This window comes from Ailuropoda melanoleuca, chromosome 3 (assembly GCF_002007445.2).
Source record: "Ailuropoda melanoleuca isolate Jingjing chromosome 3, ASM200744v2, whole genome shotgun sequence".
Lineage (NCBI taxonomy): Eukaryota > Metazoa > Chordata > Mammalia > Carnivora > Ursidae > Ailuropoda > Ailuropoda melanoleuca.
The window spans coordinates 77755191-77774272 of record NC_048220.1 but is presented as its reverse complement, the minus strand read 5'-3'; the positions used below and the strand labels follow the sequence as shown (position 1 = coordinate 77774272).

General features: G+C 40.4%; 1 protein-coding gene across 2 annotated transcripts in view; it reads left to right on the top strand.

The window, feature by feature from the left end:
• The window catches only part of EFNA5 (ephrin A5), a 271701-nt gene that overhangs the window by 222918 nt on the left and 29701 nt on the right, over positions 1-19082 (top strand). For both annotated transcript variants that reach the window (XM_011223163.3, XM_002917813.4), the window contains exon 2: positions 1084-1376. In XM_011223163.3, coding sequence (XP_011221465.1) covers positions 1084-1376 — 293 coding nt within the window. The remainder of the gene's footprint in view (positions 1-1083; positions 1377-19082) is intronic.

Sequence of the window (19082 nt, the reverse complement as noted above, 5' to 3'; positions counted from 1 at the left end):
GGCTCAGAGACTTTCCTCCTTAGCTAAAAACAGAGGGTTTTGTAGGCTTTTCTGTCCTGGTTTTAGAAAGTTGTATACATAACAATTCCTGTTTCACACATCATTAGTTCCTGAGAAGTCTGTTCATCTGAAGGGGAAAGACATTATTAGTTAACACAAATAACCAAAACTTTTGTAAGGTTAGGAATTGAAGCAGACGGTGTGATGCGTAGAGTGTGTGTGCGCGCACGCGTGCGAGTGTTGTGTATTTTAACTATTTCAGGATGGGAGTGGTCCTGGGTTTTGCTGTGTTCGTCTGGCTTGTTATTGTCACGACTCTTCAGTGTGGCCCTAGAACACAAAGAAATGGGGATAGGAGCTCGTTTGATTTAGCTGGTTTTAATTTTCTTAATATAGGAAAGGATGGGGCATCAAAAGAGATCGAGATCGGCTGAATTGAGTTTGTGACATAAGCAGATTCACTAAGGGAGACGGCTGACTAGGACCCAAAGTCGCCGTCCCAGATCTAGCTCAGTCACTCACTGCTTTCTCATTGTGCCTTAGGTTTTTATTTTCCTCTAATGTGGAAGTGTTATAGGAATTTTCTTTCCAACCTTTAAATTTTATGATCCTAATTCTCTCATTTTTATGACTCTGATTCTCTACATTTGCATAGGAAATTGAGAATGGTCTCAATTATAGCAAAAACAATCCAGTCATTCATTTGTTCTTTAAATTACTTATTCTTTTATTCAAAAGCACTCGTTAAATGAAACACTGTTTTGAAATATCAAAACTTTGCCTCAATATATGTGATTTTAAAAATGAAAGGAACACAGCAAGTCAGTATCTTCACCACTTAAAACGAATGTGCAGAGTTCCATTTTTAGGGTGTTTTGAAACAAACATAAACGAATTCCTCTGTAAAATTGCTGTTGCTGAGATTTGGAAGAGTAACATAGCCCACGTCATAATGGGATGCAATAAAAACTTATAATAAATCTGTTACCACCAGCGTTATTAAAGTTATTCCACCGCAGATGATTCCAAGCAGGAAGTCTTTTCTTAATGAATAATCTCACCTTTTTCTTCTTCTTCCAACAGATTCCAGAGAGGTGACTACCACATTGACGTCTGTATCAATGACTACCTGGATGTTTTCTGCCCTCACTATGAGGACTCGGTCCCAGAAGATAAGACTGAGCGTTATGTCCTCTACATGGTGAACTTTGATGGCTACAGTGCCTGCGACCATACTTCCAAAGGGTTCAAGAGATGGGAATGTAACCGGCCCCACTCTCCAAATGGACCGCTGAAGTTCTCTGAAAAATTCCAGCTCTTCACACCCTTTTCTCTAGGATTTGAATTCAGGCCAGGCCGGGAATATTTCTACATCTGTGAGTATACAGAGATTAATCGTGTTGTGGGGCAGCTGCAAGAACCCAGACTAATGTTTTACCCATGTTTCAGAGAATTGCAGAGAGCCGGACACTGCATTACAGATGTCTCCTTGTAATGCATACATCAGGATCCCTAGATACATTAGCTGGGAATTGAGAGCACAAATTAGATTAAAGACACAGCTCCTCTCCCCCTATGCTATTGCGTGTCAGGCTGTTCAGTGAACCACTGCTGACTTGTATTTCTTTTAAATGAAAATTGCTAGGACTTCTCCAAAGCTGAGGAAAAGAAAAAGAGATTCCTGAAAGAAAAAAAAAAAAATTAAAGGAAATAATTAAATTTACATAGCTTGCAGTCATTGGATTTCTTATTCAGGTGTCAGCAATACCCTTTCAATCATCCGCACTTGCAGTGGAGAAAGCCAAAACTCCTGCACACATCAGCATGCTGACGATAAATGCTCTTTTTGCACCAAGGAGAAAAGACAATTATTAAGAGCAGCTGTGTCTTTAAATAGGCAAAAGCGTGAAGAAGCATCTAGAAAGGGTTCCAAAGGAACTGGCATAAGTGAGTTTCCCACCTGTGATTCTGTCCTGAGAGAGCTCTAAAATGTTCTCAGCTGACCTCTGTGTGAATCCTATTGCTGTGGCCTTGTTTTCCATCCGTGACGTACACCGTCGCTGCTCCGGGCATCCTGCTGGTCGTATAACCTAGGTAAAAGCTCCTCCAGCTTTCCTGTGCGTCCGTCACCCGGGGACCTCGTGATAGTGCAAATCTGATGCAGGTGGTCTGCTGTGGGGCCTGAGAGTCCATATTTAAAAGCTCCCATGTGACGCTGCTGCTCTAGGGACCGCACTTTGAGTTAGGACGGTTACAGGTATATTCAATGAAGGCGGCTTGCTGTATATCTGGACTCTTCCTTTCCAGTAGCAAATATTTAAACTATCTGGCCTTTTCCACGTATTTTCACTATCAGCTGAAGGAGTTCAACCTCTTTTGCCCAGAAGTACATTTATCGAACAACTTATCGTGGCTCAGAAATGTTAGGGGTTGCAAGACCAAAAGACCAGTCCTGTCCCAAGGAGTGACCGTCTGGTGGGGAGGAGAGGGAAATAAATTGGCAGTTGCTGAAGGAAGGTAAATGCAGGGAGCAGTGGGCACAAGGGGACACATACCTCACCTGCTTGAAAGAATCAGTGCGGCTGCACACGGTGGGGAGAGGTCCAGGCGATACCACCCAGTACGCTTAGCATTGACTTTCCACCCCTCCTTGCCAGACAAGCAAGATAAAGAATATTCCTGTTTTTCTGACTCGTTTCTTCACCCCGAATGTCCCCACAGACTCCTAACCCACATGTTTTTTTAAGTCTACAAGGATATCTAGCTCCTCTTCTCCAGAAAACAGAATTTTATATTAAGCCGGATTTCACTATCACACGGGCACTCCCACTTATACTGAGATTGAATTTAAAAAGGAAATTGAACAGTACCAGTTTTATTATTTCAGTACATATTTTAGTCATTAGTCATGAGAAAACACGTAAGAGTCTTGATACTATCTCACATTCGATCCACAAAGTAAGAAAAGGAATATTGAGTCCCACGGATGGAGGAAACACTGACATACATTGACTTCACGCGTTCTCAGGCAGCAGGCTCCTGCCTTTTCCTGATTTTTACTTTGTGAAAGAATCTCATTCAGCAAATGGGCGAAGGGAAAAAGGGAGACTTTAGTGGCTGGATGGCAATCATTAATTGCCTGATTCTAAAATACCCTACTGATGGAAGAGGAAATCATTGCCAGTTCCACAATTTACATACTGATTCCTCAGATTAAAACACAACAACAAAAGCAAAAGCCATAACGGAATTGAGAGCACTGAGATAGGAAACATACCAGCTAACTAGTTGATTGCATGATTATTAGAAATTATAGAATCCATTGAGGTTCATAAGCAAGATGTTACTATTCAAATATACCCATAGTGCTGATGACTGGGTTTTTCCTCCTTTGTGGTTAAATTCAATATTTCACTAAAAATCATTATGTGTCTTCTATAACATTCATTTAACGGAGTCATTTAACTGTCAAGGGGTCCTGTCAAAGTAATTGTTCCAAAATGCTTCAAAATATCAAGAGCTTTTTGCTGTTCAGCTGAGTTTAACCTGAATTACTTTTTTTAATGAAAGGTAAAATAGCACAAAATTAGCAGCAAAGAGACGTTCATTTATAAGCAGCACAGTGGCCTCGGAGTCCGCTAAATTGGATTTTCAACCATGCTTTAGAACCGCAAGAGCATCCTTCCCTGTCTTTTTAGTAGGGAAAGGGTTTTCTCTCCTCGTTTCTCTGCTGAGAGCAAGAGCAGCAGAGCTAACGTGAATGTCTTACAGACGTTTACTGTACTGGGGTCGTAATTAAACTAAAGGATTCTTGGGGGAGGATTGGCCCTCAGTTGAATTTTCCTCTCTCCTAATACGCATGGAATGAACAAGATGATTGGGAAATAGCTCTTTTCACACTTAATACCTTACAGGAAGCTCTGTTGCCGAACTCGGGAACAAGTATGACTAGTCGCCCACTGGCCAATTTTGTAAAATGTTCTTAACTAGACCAGGGGTATATTTCAGATCCTTGAGGGCTTCAAATCTCTAACAAGTCTTCCAAGAGAAAAAAGAAAGCTGTAGCCCATTGGCTGTCCTGCTTTAGGGTGCTAGAGGAAGGGTTGAGTAGAGTGGTGAGAACCGAAATTCAAATACACACTTGGCCTTGGGGAAGGAGAAGAGAGGAGGGTTTCGTATCAGAAAATCCACTCATCACTTACTCAGGGAGGACACGATTTAGAATGTTCTTATCAAGTTCTGCTTTATGCCCAGTAACATTTGTTTCCTTCTTAATGTGTTTGAGTCATACAAAATTAAGAAAACAGAGTAGCTGGAAATATGTGATATTTCCTGTTTACTTTTGAAATAAAATGTCCTTCGCTGCTCTAGATCCTTGATTTGTCCCAAGACTGTCTCTGTGCTACATCCTCCTTTCCTTGGGAACGGGCAATAGATTAAGTGGTTATAATCTCTGATGCTGCTAAGGCAGACCGAGCCCGTTCTTGAATATGACAGATACTGTTGTTAATCTACAGAAGTTATTTTGGTGAGAGATGGGCATACTAAAGTAATTACAGAGAGTCGGTGGTATTTCTATCAGTGATAGATTTGCAGAACTGCCAGTCAATAGATTATAGCAATAGTCATTTATATAGACTTCCTAAGGCAGAGAGTTATTTTAGAAACTTCACAAGTACTCATTTTAGATAGAAATGATTCTCATAAATATTAACCTAATGAGAAGAAGTTTAAAAGAATTTTTGCTGCTATTATTTTTAAATCAGAAGAGGCGAAGGGAAATAAATAAGGCACTGTCAGTTATTTTTATAAGTCAGGAAAGCGCTAATTTTGAGAAGTTCTCTTCTGTAAAGGAAGGAACTGTGGCCTGGGCCCTTCTCTTGGCCTCACTAACTGTACAATTTTGGGTAAATCGTTTCATCTCTCTGGATTTCTAAGTCCACAGCTGTAAAATGATGTCGTTGCAATAGATGGTTTTTAACATGTCTTGGAGCTTTAATATCCTAATCTTACTATATTTTATCTAAAGGTCTGCACACCAGGGTAAGAAATAACATTCATAAAGTGCCTCAGCCTGATGCCTTCCTTAGTAGGTGGTCGGGAAATGCCAGTTAAAGGGATCTGTGGAGGGCGAACGCAGAGTGCAGGGTCACCCTAGCATTACTGAGCTCGTACCACGCTAGCCGGCTTATCCGAGTCCCTGTCGTCCATGGTCTTGACTAGTGCAGCAGGCTCCAGTTTCCCCCACTCCTGTCACTGCTCCTTCAAAGCCCTCCAGTGACTTCTGGGCTGGGCAGGACAAAATCCTGAGTCTCTAACCTGGCCAGCAAGGTCCTCTGTGGCGTGTCCCCTTGCGTTTCCCACCCTTGCCTCTTGTCTCCACGCCAGCCGCCCCCCCAGCCCTCCTTCCTGGCTAGTGCCCACCCCCAAAGGCCACTCGTCCCTCTGCCTGGGGTTCTCATTGCTCCAGGCACCCACGTCCCTTGCTCTCCCTTTCTTCAGGTCAGCTCTGATCTCCCTATATAAAGCCAACATCTCTGTAATCCTCTGCATTCTTACCCTGCTTTATTTCCTCTCACGCGCTCATCATGCCTGACACTGTGTATTTATGGCTGCTTGCTTGGCCCCGCCTGCTCTACGCCCTGGACTCCATTGTTTGGCACATAATAGATGTTCAGTAAGGGGAGGTCACCGGTGTTTACATAGCACTCGATTCCAACACTGTTCTAAACCCCTACAATTCTCAAGGCAGTATGAGGGGGTTCTGTTCTGATGTCCCATTATATAGGGGAAGAAACAGAGGCACAGAGAGGTTAGGTAACTAGAGAAAAGTTCACACAGATAAGTGATGGATTTGAGAGGAAATTAAGTGAGTAAACAACTAACAGGAAGTGAAGAGATAAAGTCCTAGGTCTTCTGTGCTTAAAAAGGAAAAGCATACCTTATATTTGGTATTTTTTTCCCAAAAAAGTTAAAAACAACGAGCACGACTGTTTAGAGAATATTACTTTATAAACTCTGCCAGAAACCCCAATGCAGGTAGTAGCAAGATAGAGTTTAAACACATATATGCAGTTTCAGCTTTCCAAAGAATACTCCTCCGTCTCCATGCAATACTTCAACTGTATCTTCCCAGATGCGTGACCCTTTGAATACAGCAACTTTCTGACCCAGAATTTGGGTCAGAGAAATTCTTAACTCCAGTGACTATTCATCCTCTAGACTGAATCATGATTGCACACTGGATTTAGGAGTGAGAGACCTACAGTCAAGAAGACAAATGTCATTTTCTGAAAATGATGCTAAAAAGGCAGAGACATCGTCTAGCATTTGCCACATCTAAGTTTCTTCACAAGAAGGTACTCGGAGTAAAAGTTTATAGTCACAGCACCCAGATGCAATCCAGAAGTTTCTGAGAGATTACCGGGGAACACACTCTTCCTAAGCTCACTGGCGAGTGAAGTTGTGTGCACATGTTATTTTAGTATTAATCCTTTGTATTAAAACGGTTATAGAAGTAGAGAGCCAAAAAGATGTCCATTTCTTTCAAGTTAGAATCCTGAAAACATCAATGAGAAGACAATCAGGGAGGTGAAGACTTCTGCTCCAGTCCTTTGGTATACACATTTTTCAAAATTAAAAAGAAAATCATGAGGACAGCCTATGTTACTATGGGCATCATTCTTAAATCCACAGTATATAACTAGTCAAATGTGTGTGGTTAACTGCTAATTCTCTGTTTTATGTGCTTCAAATAAAAGTTTATAGCCTTGAGCTACGAGGCATTTTTCATATGTACTACGCAATTTTTAAAACTGACTAACCTAACTTCTAAAGAGATATCGTATTGAAATGATCAAGATCTGCTTCAAAAATCATTTGATTGGTACAATACAGTTATTGACCATCCTTTTAAATGATACAAGAATATTCAGTAAATCTGGGGAATACTAACGTAAAGAAAGTCCCTCACTTGCCAACTGGTTCTGTTCCAAAAGCTTATTTGCAGCTGAGTTGTTTGCAACTGAGAGTATAGTTTCTCATAGAAGTGTTTCTAAAATCAGGCACGCTTTCCATAATGTGGAGAACCTGCTTAACCATAATATTGATTTAAAACTGTATATTTTCATTGAAAAGATAATAGAAAATAGCATGTAGACTAGGTGTTCAATAAATACTTGTTGAATAAATAAATGTCATAATAGTAAACCAAGGACAAAAAAGCGATTACATTTTTTTCCTTATATGCTGATGTTTAAGAAAAGCAGATAAATTGGAAGCCCTGGGTTTTACTGTACCCAGCACTGCAATTCCCTGGTTTCTTATTTATGTTTTTTGATCATATAATGAGGATACACTACATCAAAGGGGAGAGTGGAATATGGTTTTGAAAGGAAAACGGCACAGACTCTGGTGAATGCAGCCTTGCCCTCGAATCTTCCTGTACTCTTAATAGCCGTGTGACTGTGGGTAACTGAACCTTGCTGAGCCTCACTTTCTTCATCTATAAAATGGGCATATAAAAATAGTTTATTATCACAATCTTTATTTCCAAGGCTCAAATAAATATTTTTGAAGGACCAGCTGGACCACCAAAAAGATGACTTCAGCAATTCACGTCCAAAAACTTGGGTGTCCTTGAGGGGATGCCTGGGTGGCTCAGTCAGTTGAGTGTCTGCCTTTGGCTCAGGTCATGATCTCAGGGTCCTGGGATCGAGCCCCGAGTCCCTCTCGGTCTGCGTGCTCATTCTTTCTCTCGTGCTCTCTCTGAAGTCAGTAAATAAAATCTTACAAACAACAACAACAAAAACCTGTGTGTCCTTTGAAAAGTTACGGCACCTTGAATAGCCCTCATTTTTACTTCAGTAAAAAATTTCATAAATACCTAGTAAAGATTCACATTTTAAGTATGTGCCCTGTATTCTGAACTAATGTTATGCTAGGATTATATCTGCCTAAGGAAGTCTTTGCTCCCCTCTGGATGTCCAGTTTTTCAGCAGCTTACCTTAGTAACGTACAGTAAGAATTGTTTTGGTCCTGTCAGTTCACACCAATCTGCCTTTTTTCTGAATTGTTCTTATTGAAATAGAAGAGTGTCAAAACAGCACATTTATCAAAGCAGGAGGTAACCTTTTTCATCTTAATCTTGTACTCTTGCAGGGGAGGTGACCTATAAGTACCATGTTCCTTCTTAAAATGAACAACTCAAAATTTGCTCCAGGGTGTGTGTGTGTGTGTGTGCGCGCACACACGGACGCACGCATTTTGCTTTTATTATTGAAAAATGTTTTTGCTTGCTAGCGTCTTATTTTAGCATTAAATGTTCTAGCATATAATTCAGCTGAGATTCAAGGGGCATATAACTGGAATTTCCAGAAGGCCTGTGGTCAAATACTAGTTCACCTTCTATAATTTTTTTAAATATGTAGACTCAGAACATGGTATTCAGCAAGGCATATTTATATTAATAGAGAAAGGAGTTGAAGGGCAGTGTGAGGAAATGGACACATTTTAGTATTTGCTAAAGTGGGGAAGAGTGAACATGGCACAAACTTCAAAGAGTAATTGCTCAGGTACAAAGTATATCATAGTCACTCAAACTTATTTAGTTTTTTTTTTTCTAAGTTTTGCTTTATTTTGAACATCCAGTGGAACAGTTTTTCTCTATTTGGACACTGGAAGTTTGTCTAGATTATATCAGATTTCTTTTTTTTTTTTTTTTTTTGTTAAGATTTTTATTTATTTGTCAGAGAGCGCGCACACACTCAGGGGAAGTGGCAGGCAGAGCAGACAGAAGGAGAAGCGGGCTCCCTGGCAGGCTCCCCGCTGAGCAGGGAGCCCAATATGACACTGGACCCCAGGACTCCAGGATCATGACCCAAGCTGAGGCAGACGGTTAACCGACTGAGCCACCCTACTGATGTGGACGTCCCTACATCGACTTCTGCCTGAAAAGTTGTTGTGTTTCCTTTGTGTACCCGAGTGGTCTTCAGTGAACCTGCAAGAGTGCACCTTTTTATTTAAAGAATGAGTTTAGGGGGGTGCCTGGGTGGCGCAGTCCTTAAGCGTCTGCCTTCTGCTCAGGGCGTGATCCTGGCGTTCTGGGATCAATCCCCGCATCAGGCTTCTCCACTAGGAGCCTGCTTCTTCCTCTCCCACTCCTCCTGCTTTTGTTCCCTCTCTCGCTGGCTGTCTCTATCTCTGTCAAATAAATAAATAAATAATCTTTAAAAAAAATTATAAAGAATGAGTTTAGAGAATAGTGTCTGTTTCAAGTTGTCCCTAGCCATCTTTTAGGAAAGCATGAATGGATTTCAAGGGCTCTTAAATGAAGGTTAAATAAAAAACATAAAAGAGAATATTTAGAGACTTCAGGATACTTTTCTATGTTAATTGTAAGTTTCTCTTACGGAAATGGTTGTTTATTGCCAGGTACCCCGTTAACCTTCAGAAAAGAATACTTGGTGTCAGCTCAGCCGTGCTTGGAGTGCGGATGCTCGAGCCATGTTTCAGATAGTCTGAGCACAACCAAAGGCGGAGGAGGCAATTAATAGGAACATAGGATATTTAAAAACAATTTATTATTTTTAAAAAGTCTGGCAATATTATTTGGTCAGGTGTGGAGAATTTTTAAAAAAGGAATGCGTGCTCTGGTGAATGATTTGCCCAAAGGATGAGGGTCCCGTTAAAGAGAGTCAGAGAAATGAATGCCAGGTCTGTGAAAAAGGAAACTGGAACAAACATCCCTGCTTAATCGGTTCTGACTTTGGGAGCCACCTTAAAGTTCGCAAAGGGAGCTTAAAAGCTCTTGAATAATTGCGGCTTGATGGAAATTCATGGTATAAGCCATAAGAAACTAAAGACTCATAAGTAGTCTTTGCATTGTTTGAAGTTTTCAAAGGCTGTGACACTCTGATAAGAAGTTCAAAAACAATAATTTTTATTTGGGCTCCTTTTAAGAATTTAAAATGCTATTATGAGACTGAGGGAACATGTAGAGTTCTGGACCTCCTAAGGGGGAGGAAGGAATTATGCCACCTTTTGCTTCCTTTTACCACACTGAGCCTAAATGCTGAAACAGAATATATGAAAGGATTGGGGGTTCTTTAATCCCTAAATGTCAAAAGTGGCCACATCTCCCAGAGAAATAACGCACCTGATTAATTGTGTAATTTCACAGGGACGTAGCAATTCTCGCCCTTATAAACATGTAATATACTAATTCGGTTGCAGAGTTAACTGAAAACAGTTTAATGAGCTGCTGCATTGTGTGTGTGTGTGTGTGTGTATGTGTGTGTGTTACATAGAGCGGATGCCAGGAGAAAGGGAAATAACACTCCAGTGACACTTGGAATAACAGTGTTTATACTTCATTGACTTTGAGTTGTCAGCATGCTATTCTCTGTGTTTCCCTTAGTAACTTATTAAGGCAACTGAACTCCAGTGTGATGATGTCTAAGTGTCATTTGTTGTAAATTACACAAGCATGCACACACCAAAGGCGCTTAGTCAATCTTTTTGAAAAAAATAATAATAATACTTTCTCGTACGGACGACAGAAATGTTATCCAGGAGACACACAGAGCACAGAGCGAAAGGTGAGTCTCTGAACATTGTGCATGCTGGAGGAGCCAGATTTTGGCCTTTCATCAGAAGACATACTATTTCTACAGATTTCCCCACTCATCTGTTCTTGCTCTATTTTAACAGAATGGTCGTGTAACTCTTGGTTTGAAAGTTGTCATACAGCCTCACAGCAGGCTTATATTATCTACAGAGTTCTGTATGAGGAAATATAAATCACCACAAATGAGACTTTTCACAGCCAGAGATATGTAGAAATTTGTGTCAGTGCTTTGCTGGCTTGCTAAAAAATATCTCTAGGCTCCAAAGTGCTCTCACAGCTCATCCCCGCTCCCTACCCTTTTGGGAAGCAATTCTCAAAACTTGAGATTTATGGTTCAGGGAGCTGATAGTGGCTATAAAGTTTTCTATTTTCTCTTTTCTTTAATACTAATGCGGGGAACAAGGCATTATCATTCATTATTTTAGTTCATGAGTATCCTGTGAGCTTGAAATATGGTTTCTTGGGGATATGGCTTACCTCTGTTTAATAGGGGAAATGTGTGGACTTCGGCAACAGGCTTCCTTTACCGTTGAATATTTTTAGGTAGTTTGTAGAAAATTCACATTAGGAACAGAACTTTAATATATGTGCTATATCCAGGTTTGGTTTTAAAATTTAAAGCTTTACAAAATATTAATTCATTCTGAGCCCCAGAAGTAAAATATCACAAATTGGAGAATAGCCAGGCAGGCTATTATTGTTACAAATTGAAATGATAATGTCTTTTCGTTTTACTATTTTCAGAGATGTACAGCGTCTCCAGCTAGTGTCATCTACATTAACGTTAGGTGAGTTCTAGTTTAGATTAGCGCTCCCTTTTACACCCCAAATCTTTAAAACCAAATAATGTCTGAGTCATTAATAGAGAATCTTTATTGTTAACTTAAAAACTGATCAGTTTTTATTAGCTCTAATATCTGGTTTCTAAAGTGAATTTGCTTTTTCTAATTTTTTTTTTTTACAAAAATTTTTTCGGGTTAGTTTTCTCCTTAAGTGCATTATCATAGGCTCTGGCTGAATCTGAATCCATGCAATTTCCCTGTATGTTTTGCTTTAACAGTTTCAGTGGGTCCTTGACCTTGAATGTAGAGCTTCTTGCTTTATTTTATCTATTTTTTTTAAAGATTTATTTATTTATTTATTTATTTATTTATTTATTTATATTTATTTGACAGAGATAGAGACAGCCAGAGAGAGAGGGAACACAAGCAGGGGGAGTGGGACAGGAAGAAGTAGGCTCACAGCGGAGGAGCCTGATGTGGGGCTCGATCCCATAACGCCGGGATCACGCCCTGAGCCGAAGGCAGATGCTTAACCGCTGTGCCACCCAGGCGCCCCTCTTGCTTTATTTTAGACTGAATTCTTAAGGAACAAATCTAAAGAGGAAGAGTAACATAGAGTCCAAAAATATGAATAGCAGGTTATTGGGTTTTTTTTAACTTTTAAGAGATTGCTTAAATGTCTTTCTTATATATCATGCAGTTCAGTCAGTTTTGAGACCATATAATGAATAGTGCAATGATTTAAATGAAATTTAGTTCAGAGCAATTATTATTGTAAAAGCAGCCTTTTGCTGGAGGCTTACTCATACCTTGACTGATAGGTATGAGTTCTGATCACCGTAATTACAGTGGTTTAGCATTTATCGCAGTTTTACTATATGCCAGGCACTATACTTGTTTTTACTCGTTGTCTCCTCATCTGTAAGGTAGGAACTATTTTTAGCCCCATTGTGTAGATGGGGAAACAGGCTGAGCGAGGTTCAATCCAGTTAGTAATGGAGTCAGGGTTCAGACGCACGTACTTTGACTCCAAGTCTAAGCTCTTTACTCAATTCATAATAAATATTTTATTTTTTTAAAGATTTTTCATTTATTTTTTTGAGAGACAGAGATAGCGAGAAAGAGCACAAGTGGGGAGGAGAGGGAGAAGCAGGCTCCCTGCTGAGGAGGGAGCCCGATGCGGGGCTGGATCCCAGGACACTGGGATCATGACCTAAGCTGCAGCAGACACTCAGCCGACTGAGCCACTCAGGCGCCCCCATAATAAATATTTTAAAAGAAGGTAAAGTAAGACCAATTTTAAGCACTCTTGGCAAGTTTTTATATAAGTCCTAAATACTATACCCTGAAACTTAAGGCAAAGCCAGTTCTAAAAATGGCTCGTGGACCTATGGAGGGATGTTTCACGTCCGTTTACCCCTGAGCTTCACACAGTAGAGCGCTACTGAGTGGCTTGTGGGGTCAGAACATGAAAACAGAATAACATGTGTCGTTCACTCTCCCTATTTCAATTGTGATGAAAACAGTTAATAATTAGCAGGGTTGGGGAAAGTGTATGTCTCCCTGGTACCCTGAGCCATTTTTCAGAGGTTTAAATCTGATGAGCAGAATCAACAGCCCAGTGTAGGTATCGTGACGACGTTGCGAGGCCGCGTGGGCAGCTGTCCCCACAGCCCAGCCTGGTACCGTGACATGCGAGGCATCGCTCTACCTTGTTTGTAAGCAGCACGGCAGCAGCAAACTGCTGCTTCCATGATTATTACCATTGTAGTGGCTGTGGCTGTTGTTGTTATTAAAATCCGCCGGTTTTTCACAGATTTGGAGTTTTTAACACGTTTTTGCAAATTCAAGGAAAAGGAGTAGCGATTCCACGAGGAGAAGGGCTCCTTGGAGAATTTATTCGTGCTTTAGAATGAAGGTGAGGAACCGCAGCGGCCGTGAGCAGCAGCCGGACTTTACGCAGCAGGGGGGTGGCACTGGTTCCTGACGGCAGTGCCAGCCTTGGGGAGACCACCCAGCAGCCCTCCAGAGAGCCCGCGTCACACCACCCCGGGGACCTGCTCGCTCACTGCCTCCCCTCTCCTGATCAGGAAATCGGAACAGCCAGACTCTGGGAATCAACGAAAAGACAGGTCTGACTGGAATGGAAAGGCTTTGAAAAATAACAGAGGATAGGTAGATTGGGCCAGATTAGGGAGGGCCATGAATTCTGTTCTGAGGAATTTAGCACTTACCTAGGAGGCAACAGGGAGTAGTATGTTTTTGAAGGGGAAACGCATTTGGGCCTTAGCCTAGAAACACGTGGCGATCATTTCCCTTAGGGCTAGAGGCTGGCTGGTTATAGGGTCAGAGCCGGCCGGCAGCGCGCGCTTACCCACTCCACACGTTTACGGTTCCTTCTCATCCATACCTTATCCCAGCTCTGCGTCTCGCACTATTACTGTTCTCATGTTACCAATGAGGAAACCGAGGCACAGACAGGTCAAATAGCTTGTCTGAAACCACACTGCTCTTGGGTGTGGAGCCCAGAGTGGAGCAAAGGCATTCTGACCCCGGTGTTCATGCTTTTAGCGCTTTTTCATGTATGACAATGTTCATTAGCTTATTGCATAAAAAGGACCAGTACCTAAGGAGAAATTATTCTAATATCAGAGAAATTAATACCTTTTGCTTGAATTTCTGTCCTTTCTATATTGCCTTCTCTGTCTATTCAGCTTCTTTGTCATAGGAGCAGAGTTTTTAAAAAAAAAATTTTTTTTTGCGTAGGCTTTAGTGATATTTTTATTAAGTAGATTGCTACATCAGTAACATTTGCTGGATTATTAATCAAACAGCAGAATTTCTGACGTTTGATAGGATGTGTTTACCATTTTAGAAGATTTATTGCAGCTATCTCTTGAAGTATTTATATTCAAAAATGCTATATAAACCATTTATTAAACTCTACATGGGCTGGTGGTACTTGTACATCGTTAAATTTGTGGCTACAGAAAAATCTACAGTGACTATAGAAGGATACACTTCAGTATTATGTATTATTTTCTCATTAGTCAACCCATCAGTAGTTACCGAGCTGTGTTTGGGCATCAGGCCAAAGTAGCAGACACCTTAAAGTGACGATAGAAAGTACTCGATGTTTTCTTGATCCTCCAGGAGCTCACACTTGAGTATGAGCAAAATATATCCATGAAAATAAGAGCAAAAAGAGAAATAAAGTAAATTACGAGATTGACACCATCCATAAAAAAGAGAAAGGATTGCCTCAGGGGGAAGACATTAAAGACGTGACATGCTGACTTGAGGGGCAAGGTGAAATTCAGGTCTCAGGGCTTAAGACACTATCCTAATTTTAGTGACAGAGGGGGGTAAAAATGTCACTTCTTGGAACTCACTTCCAGAAAGTCTGATTCATTAAATTTTATGAGGTTGCAGCAGGGATCTTCATTTTTAACAAGCTCTCCAGCAGTTTCTCCTGCGGGTGATATTCATACCACACTTTGGGAACGTTGGCTTAAAGTGGGAGTAGAGGGGTCTAAATTGAAGACCAGGAAGAAGTGGATCCTGGAAGCTTTGAGTGAATGGAACAGCAGCACTGGTGTTGAGAAAAGGCAGTCTCTGTCATGTGAGCTCCCAGGGAGCTCTAGTTAGAGATCAAGCTAGTCTAAGAATAAAGACTAAGATAGACCGAGATTCTGGAAGGCAGCTCGTTCACGATGGTCATAATAACAAATCCTTCCTTCTGCCTCACTAAACAAATTGTCTCATTTGCTTCATTCATAAATAAGATTCAGTCTTACCCACTGATGCAGACAAGAACCAGGTGACTGGGGTTTTTGTATTTCTTATACAATTTTTTAAATTTTTGTTATAAAGTGAATTCCTTTTGCAAAGTGGCAGCCTGTGAAAGTGCAGATAAGAATCAGAAAGCCACATAAAAATAGGAAACAGGCACAATATCAAGCAGTAAGAAATAGTCATTTTGGACCCAACAGTTCACAGGGAAAATGTGTACTTGGGGAAAAAGGAAAGAATAGTGAGAAGTTCCTGTAATATTCTAATTCCATAACACAGGGTTTTGGAAGGTACGTTGAAGGAGTGGGTACTGCCTATTGTCTGTGACCTTTCGTGCTTGTCAGTTTGTTTTCTTCTCCCCAATATTTAGTTAGAGTCTGATGAAAAAAGGAGTGTATCTAAATGGAGCCATGATTCAGTTATGATTAAAGGTCAACAATGATGTGTATTTAATCACTGTCTTACTACTTATGTATTGGGTTAGACAGCAGTCATGTTTTTAACCATAAAATATATCCTGATTCCTAGAAAATAAGACCGTTGTTTAATAGGTTCCTTTTTAAATATTAGTAAGTATAGAAAAGCAGATGAGACAAAAATGAGGAGAGCTATGTCTTAACTTCATTATTTACTAGGTGTGTTAATTTGGGCAGGGGGCTTCAACCCATACCTCAAGTTTCCCGTTTATAAATGAGTTAGAGTGCTAGTTTAATAAATGGTATTCTTAATATTGATATTTGAAAGGCAATTAGTTACTTTCCTAGTTTCTGTCAAAATTAATGGTAGCTTCCATGACAAATTTTTATGGGTACTTTGAATTATACATTTGCATGTGTCAGAAATAGTTCCTATCATCAACTAGTTTGAAATACACTGGTGGTCAGAAATAGCTTTCTGTCATTTACTCACAAGGGCATTTTTCCTTCTTCACAGAATCAAATATGATCAAAATACACTGTCAGTTCACTGTGGTTTATTTAGAATGTTCGACAGTGGTGGAGATACAGAAATACCAGTATGTCGCTTTGAGAACCATTCTGTGGGTCACATCCAAGACTGCAGCCGTCTGCCGAACTCACGCAGAATATTTTCCAGGGCTAACTGGAAAACTGCATTGCCATTGGCAGGTTTTATGCACCTGTTTTTCTTTCCCGTGGAGTCTCATACCTGCAAAACATGGAAAAGTGTTCTTTTCCTAAATCGAAGAACTCAGCTGCAGTCTAAATGAAATGGGATAAATTATCTTTTTCACAATTATCCATTAAAGGGAGAATTAGATTAATATTAATCACAGATGTTTCATCAAGTTTTATTATCAACCAGATTGACTGCCAAAGTGCTTTCTGGAAGACATTTTCTCTCCCTCCTCCACCTGCTACTGAGAACAAACTGTTATTACGGGTCCTTAGATAAAGATTAATGGTTTTGGCAATTCATTTGAGGAAATCTGTATTTTATTGTATACTCCACTTCAGTTCAAGGCGTCTCTGAAAAGCGAGGCTTGTCACTTCCCTGATAGAATTATACAGTGAAGGCACAAGATGATATCATTCTTTCCACCATCAGAAACAGATTAATCAGTACACAGCCCTAGATTGGTATCCCCAAACCCATATATATATATATATGAATTCTGGCACCTTGTTTATAGATGAATTTAATTCAGGTATTTTAGTAGCTATATTTTTACCTATCACACTTACATTACTTTAATATTACTTATAATTTTTATATCCTCTCTCTTTTTGGGATAATTCATTACCAACTGTGTGACCCTTACAACAAGTATGATTATTTGGTAATGCCTCATCCATTTGCAAAGTACACCACAGATGGGTACCATATTCATTAAGGTTCTCAACTTGTAAACAATATTTGTCAGGTCCAGCTAACTTTAACAAAAATAGAGGCTCTTTCTCCCTACTAAAGAGACTGATGCATTTAACTGAAGACCACAGGATGAACAGTAACCAAGGTAATGCTGGGGATCCAGAACCTAGAAACAAGTAGATAATTAGAATTACCTTGTCAAGACCCAGCCATTCGACTTTCTCAGCTCTAACATTTCTCCCTTGCTTGTGTCACTGTACCCAGGATTCCAGTTCCTGGGAGAAGGAATTTGATTGGCATAGATAGCTATCCTTGGAAAAGAATAAAGAGCACCTTGACTGACAGTCTCACCAAGACTGCGTGAAATTAAGGAAAGGAGTTCTTCCAAGTTTTTGTGGTGGTGATTTGGTTTTTAGCCTCCAGACGATAGGCATTGATGCCGAATAGGCAAAAAGCACCACTGGCCAAAACAAGGGTATATTTCATTGTTGAACCATAGTGGAGAATACATAGGATTGTTCAAAACCAAGAGAAAATCTATGTGGCAGATCCTTTAAGTGCAGTAGGGGCAGAGCATCAATTTACCATTTATATTTCTAGTTTGTTGTACAGTAATAATTTATCTCTGTCCAGTACTTTTGCACACTTTACCATGATCCAACAAATTAAAGAATGTGACTCATCTTTTTCAGTTAGGATTTCCCTCACATTCGATTGCTTTTCTTCCTTTCAATGGAAAAAGCAAAAACTTGACAAATAATGGGAAATATCCTTATGTGCTGATTTACAGCTTTCTTTCATTGACATCAGCAGAATATAAGAAACGCACAGTGGACTGAGTTACGTCCCATTCTGGCCGTGTCCAGCACTAGTCAGATATGGGATTAGTCAGGTAACTGAGTCTGTCTTCAGATGTAAAATGACGGAGTTGAGCTGGATTGGAGATCACAAGGAACGAGACAGTAAAGATATTACAATTTCTGACATCAGGTTTAAGTTTGCCAAATTCTGGGTGAAAGTTGCTTCTCTTCCCCTTCTTTGGAAGGGAAGGCGAAACTTCTTGGGGCCTTAAATGTCCTGCCATGCACTGCAGCTCTCCAGAGAGCGAGAAAGAGATGATCTCTTTTCTTCACCAAACTTAGACTCCCTTAGATTTAGGAAGCTCTTTTTCACTGGAGCAGCTGGAGGGACCTGGCTTCCATGGAAGGAGGTTAGATTATTTATAAAATCCCATTCAGCTTTAAAATACACTAAGTGTATGCTTCTCCCAATCATGAAAAATGTGAAATCTATTTTAATACCATCCATCATCCCCCTCTTTCTCTATAGTTAGCATATCGGGCTTTCTGTATAGTTGAACCCACGTCCTTGCATCTAATCCTCCATTGAGGTGAGCGACAAACACAGACTAGTCGTCTCTTCCTTCCAGGATTCATGTGTTGGTTGTGAATTGTGCCACTATAATTCCTCCGCCTGTTCCTGTGACATTTGTTTTAAATTTTTAAAATAACTTTTGTCGCTTTTCTTTTTTTTTTTTTTTTAAGATTTTATTTATTTATTTGACAGAGATAGAGACAGCCAGTGAGAGAGGGAACACAAGCAGGGGGAGTGGGAGAGGAAGAAGCTGGCTCATAGCGGAGGAGCCTGATGTGGGGCTCGATCCCATAACGCCGGGCTCACGCCCTGAGCCGAAGGCAGACGCTTAACCGCTGTGCCACCCAGGCGCCCCCCCTGTCACTTTTCTTGAGTCTTACTTTAAATGTAGACCCAACACGTAAAGACAGCACTGGATCAGATGTGGAAAGAAGTAGACCCGTATGATGCTGGTTCAGTTTGCAGCTTAGGCAGGTTTTGTTTTTCCTAAGGCACCTGTGCTGCTTAGAGTCTGCTAGTCTTCTGTTCTTCACTGATTGCATTGAACTTGAATAATGTACCATTTCACTAGTTGTCTTCAAGAACTAGTTACCCCATTCAGATAATTCTGCTTACAAACCTCGTCTCAAGTCTCTCTCAAGTTCCTTGTTGAAAAGTAAGGAATAACCCTGAAAGCG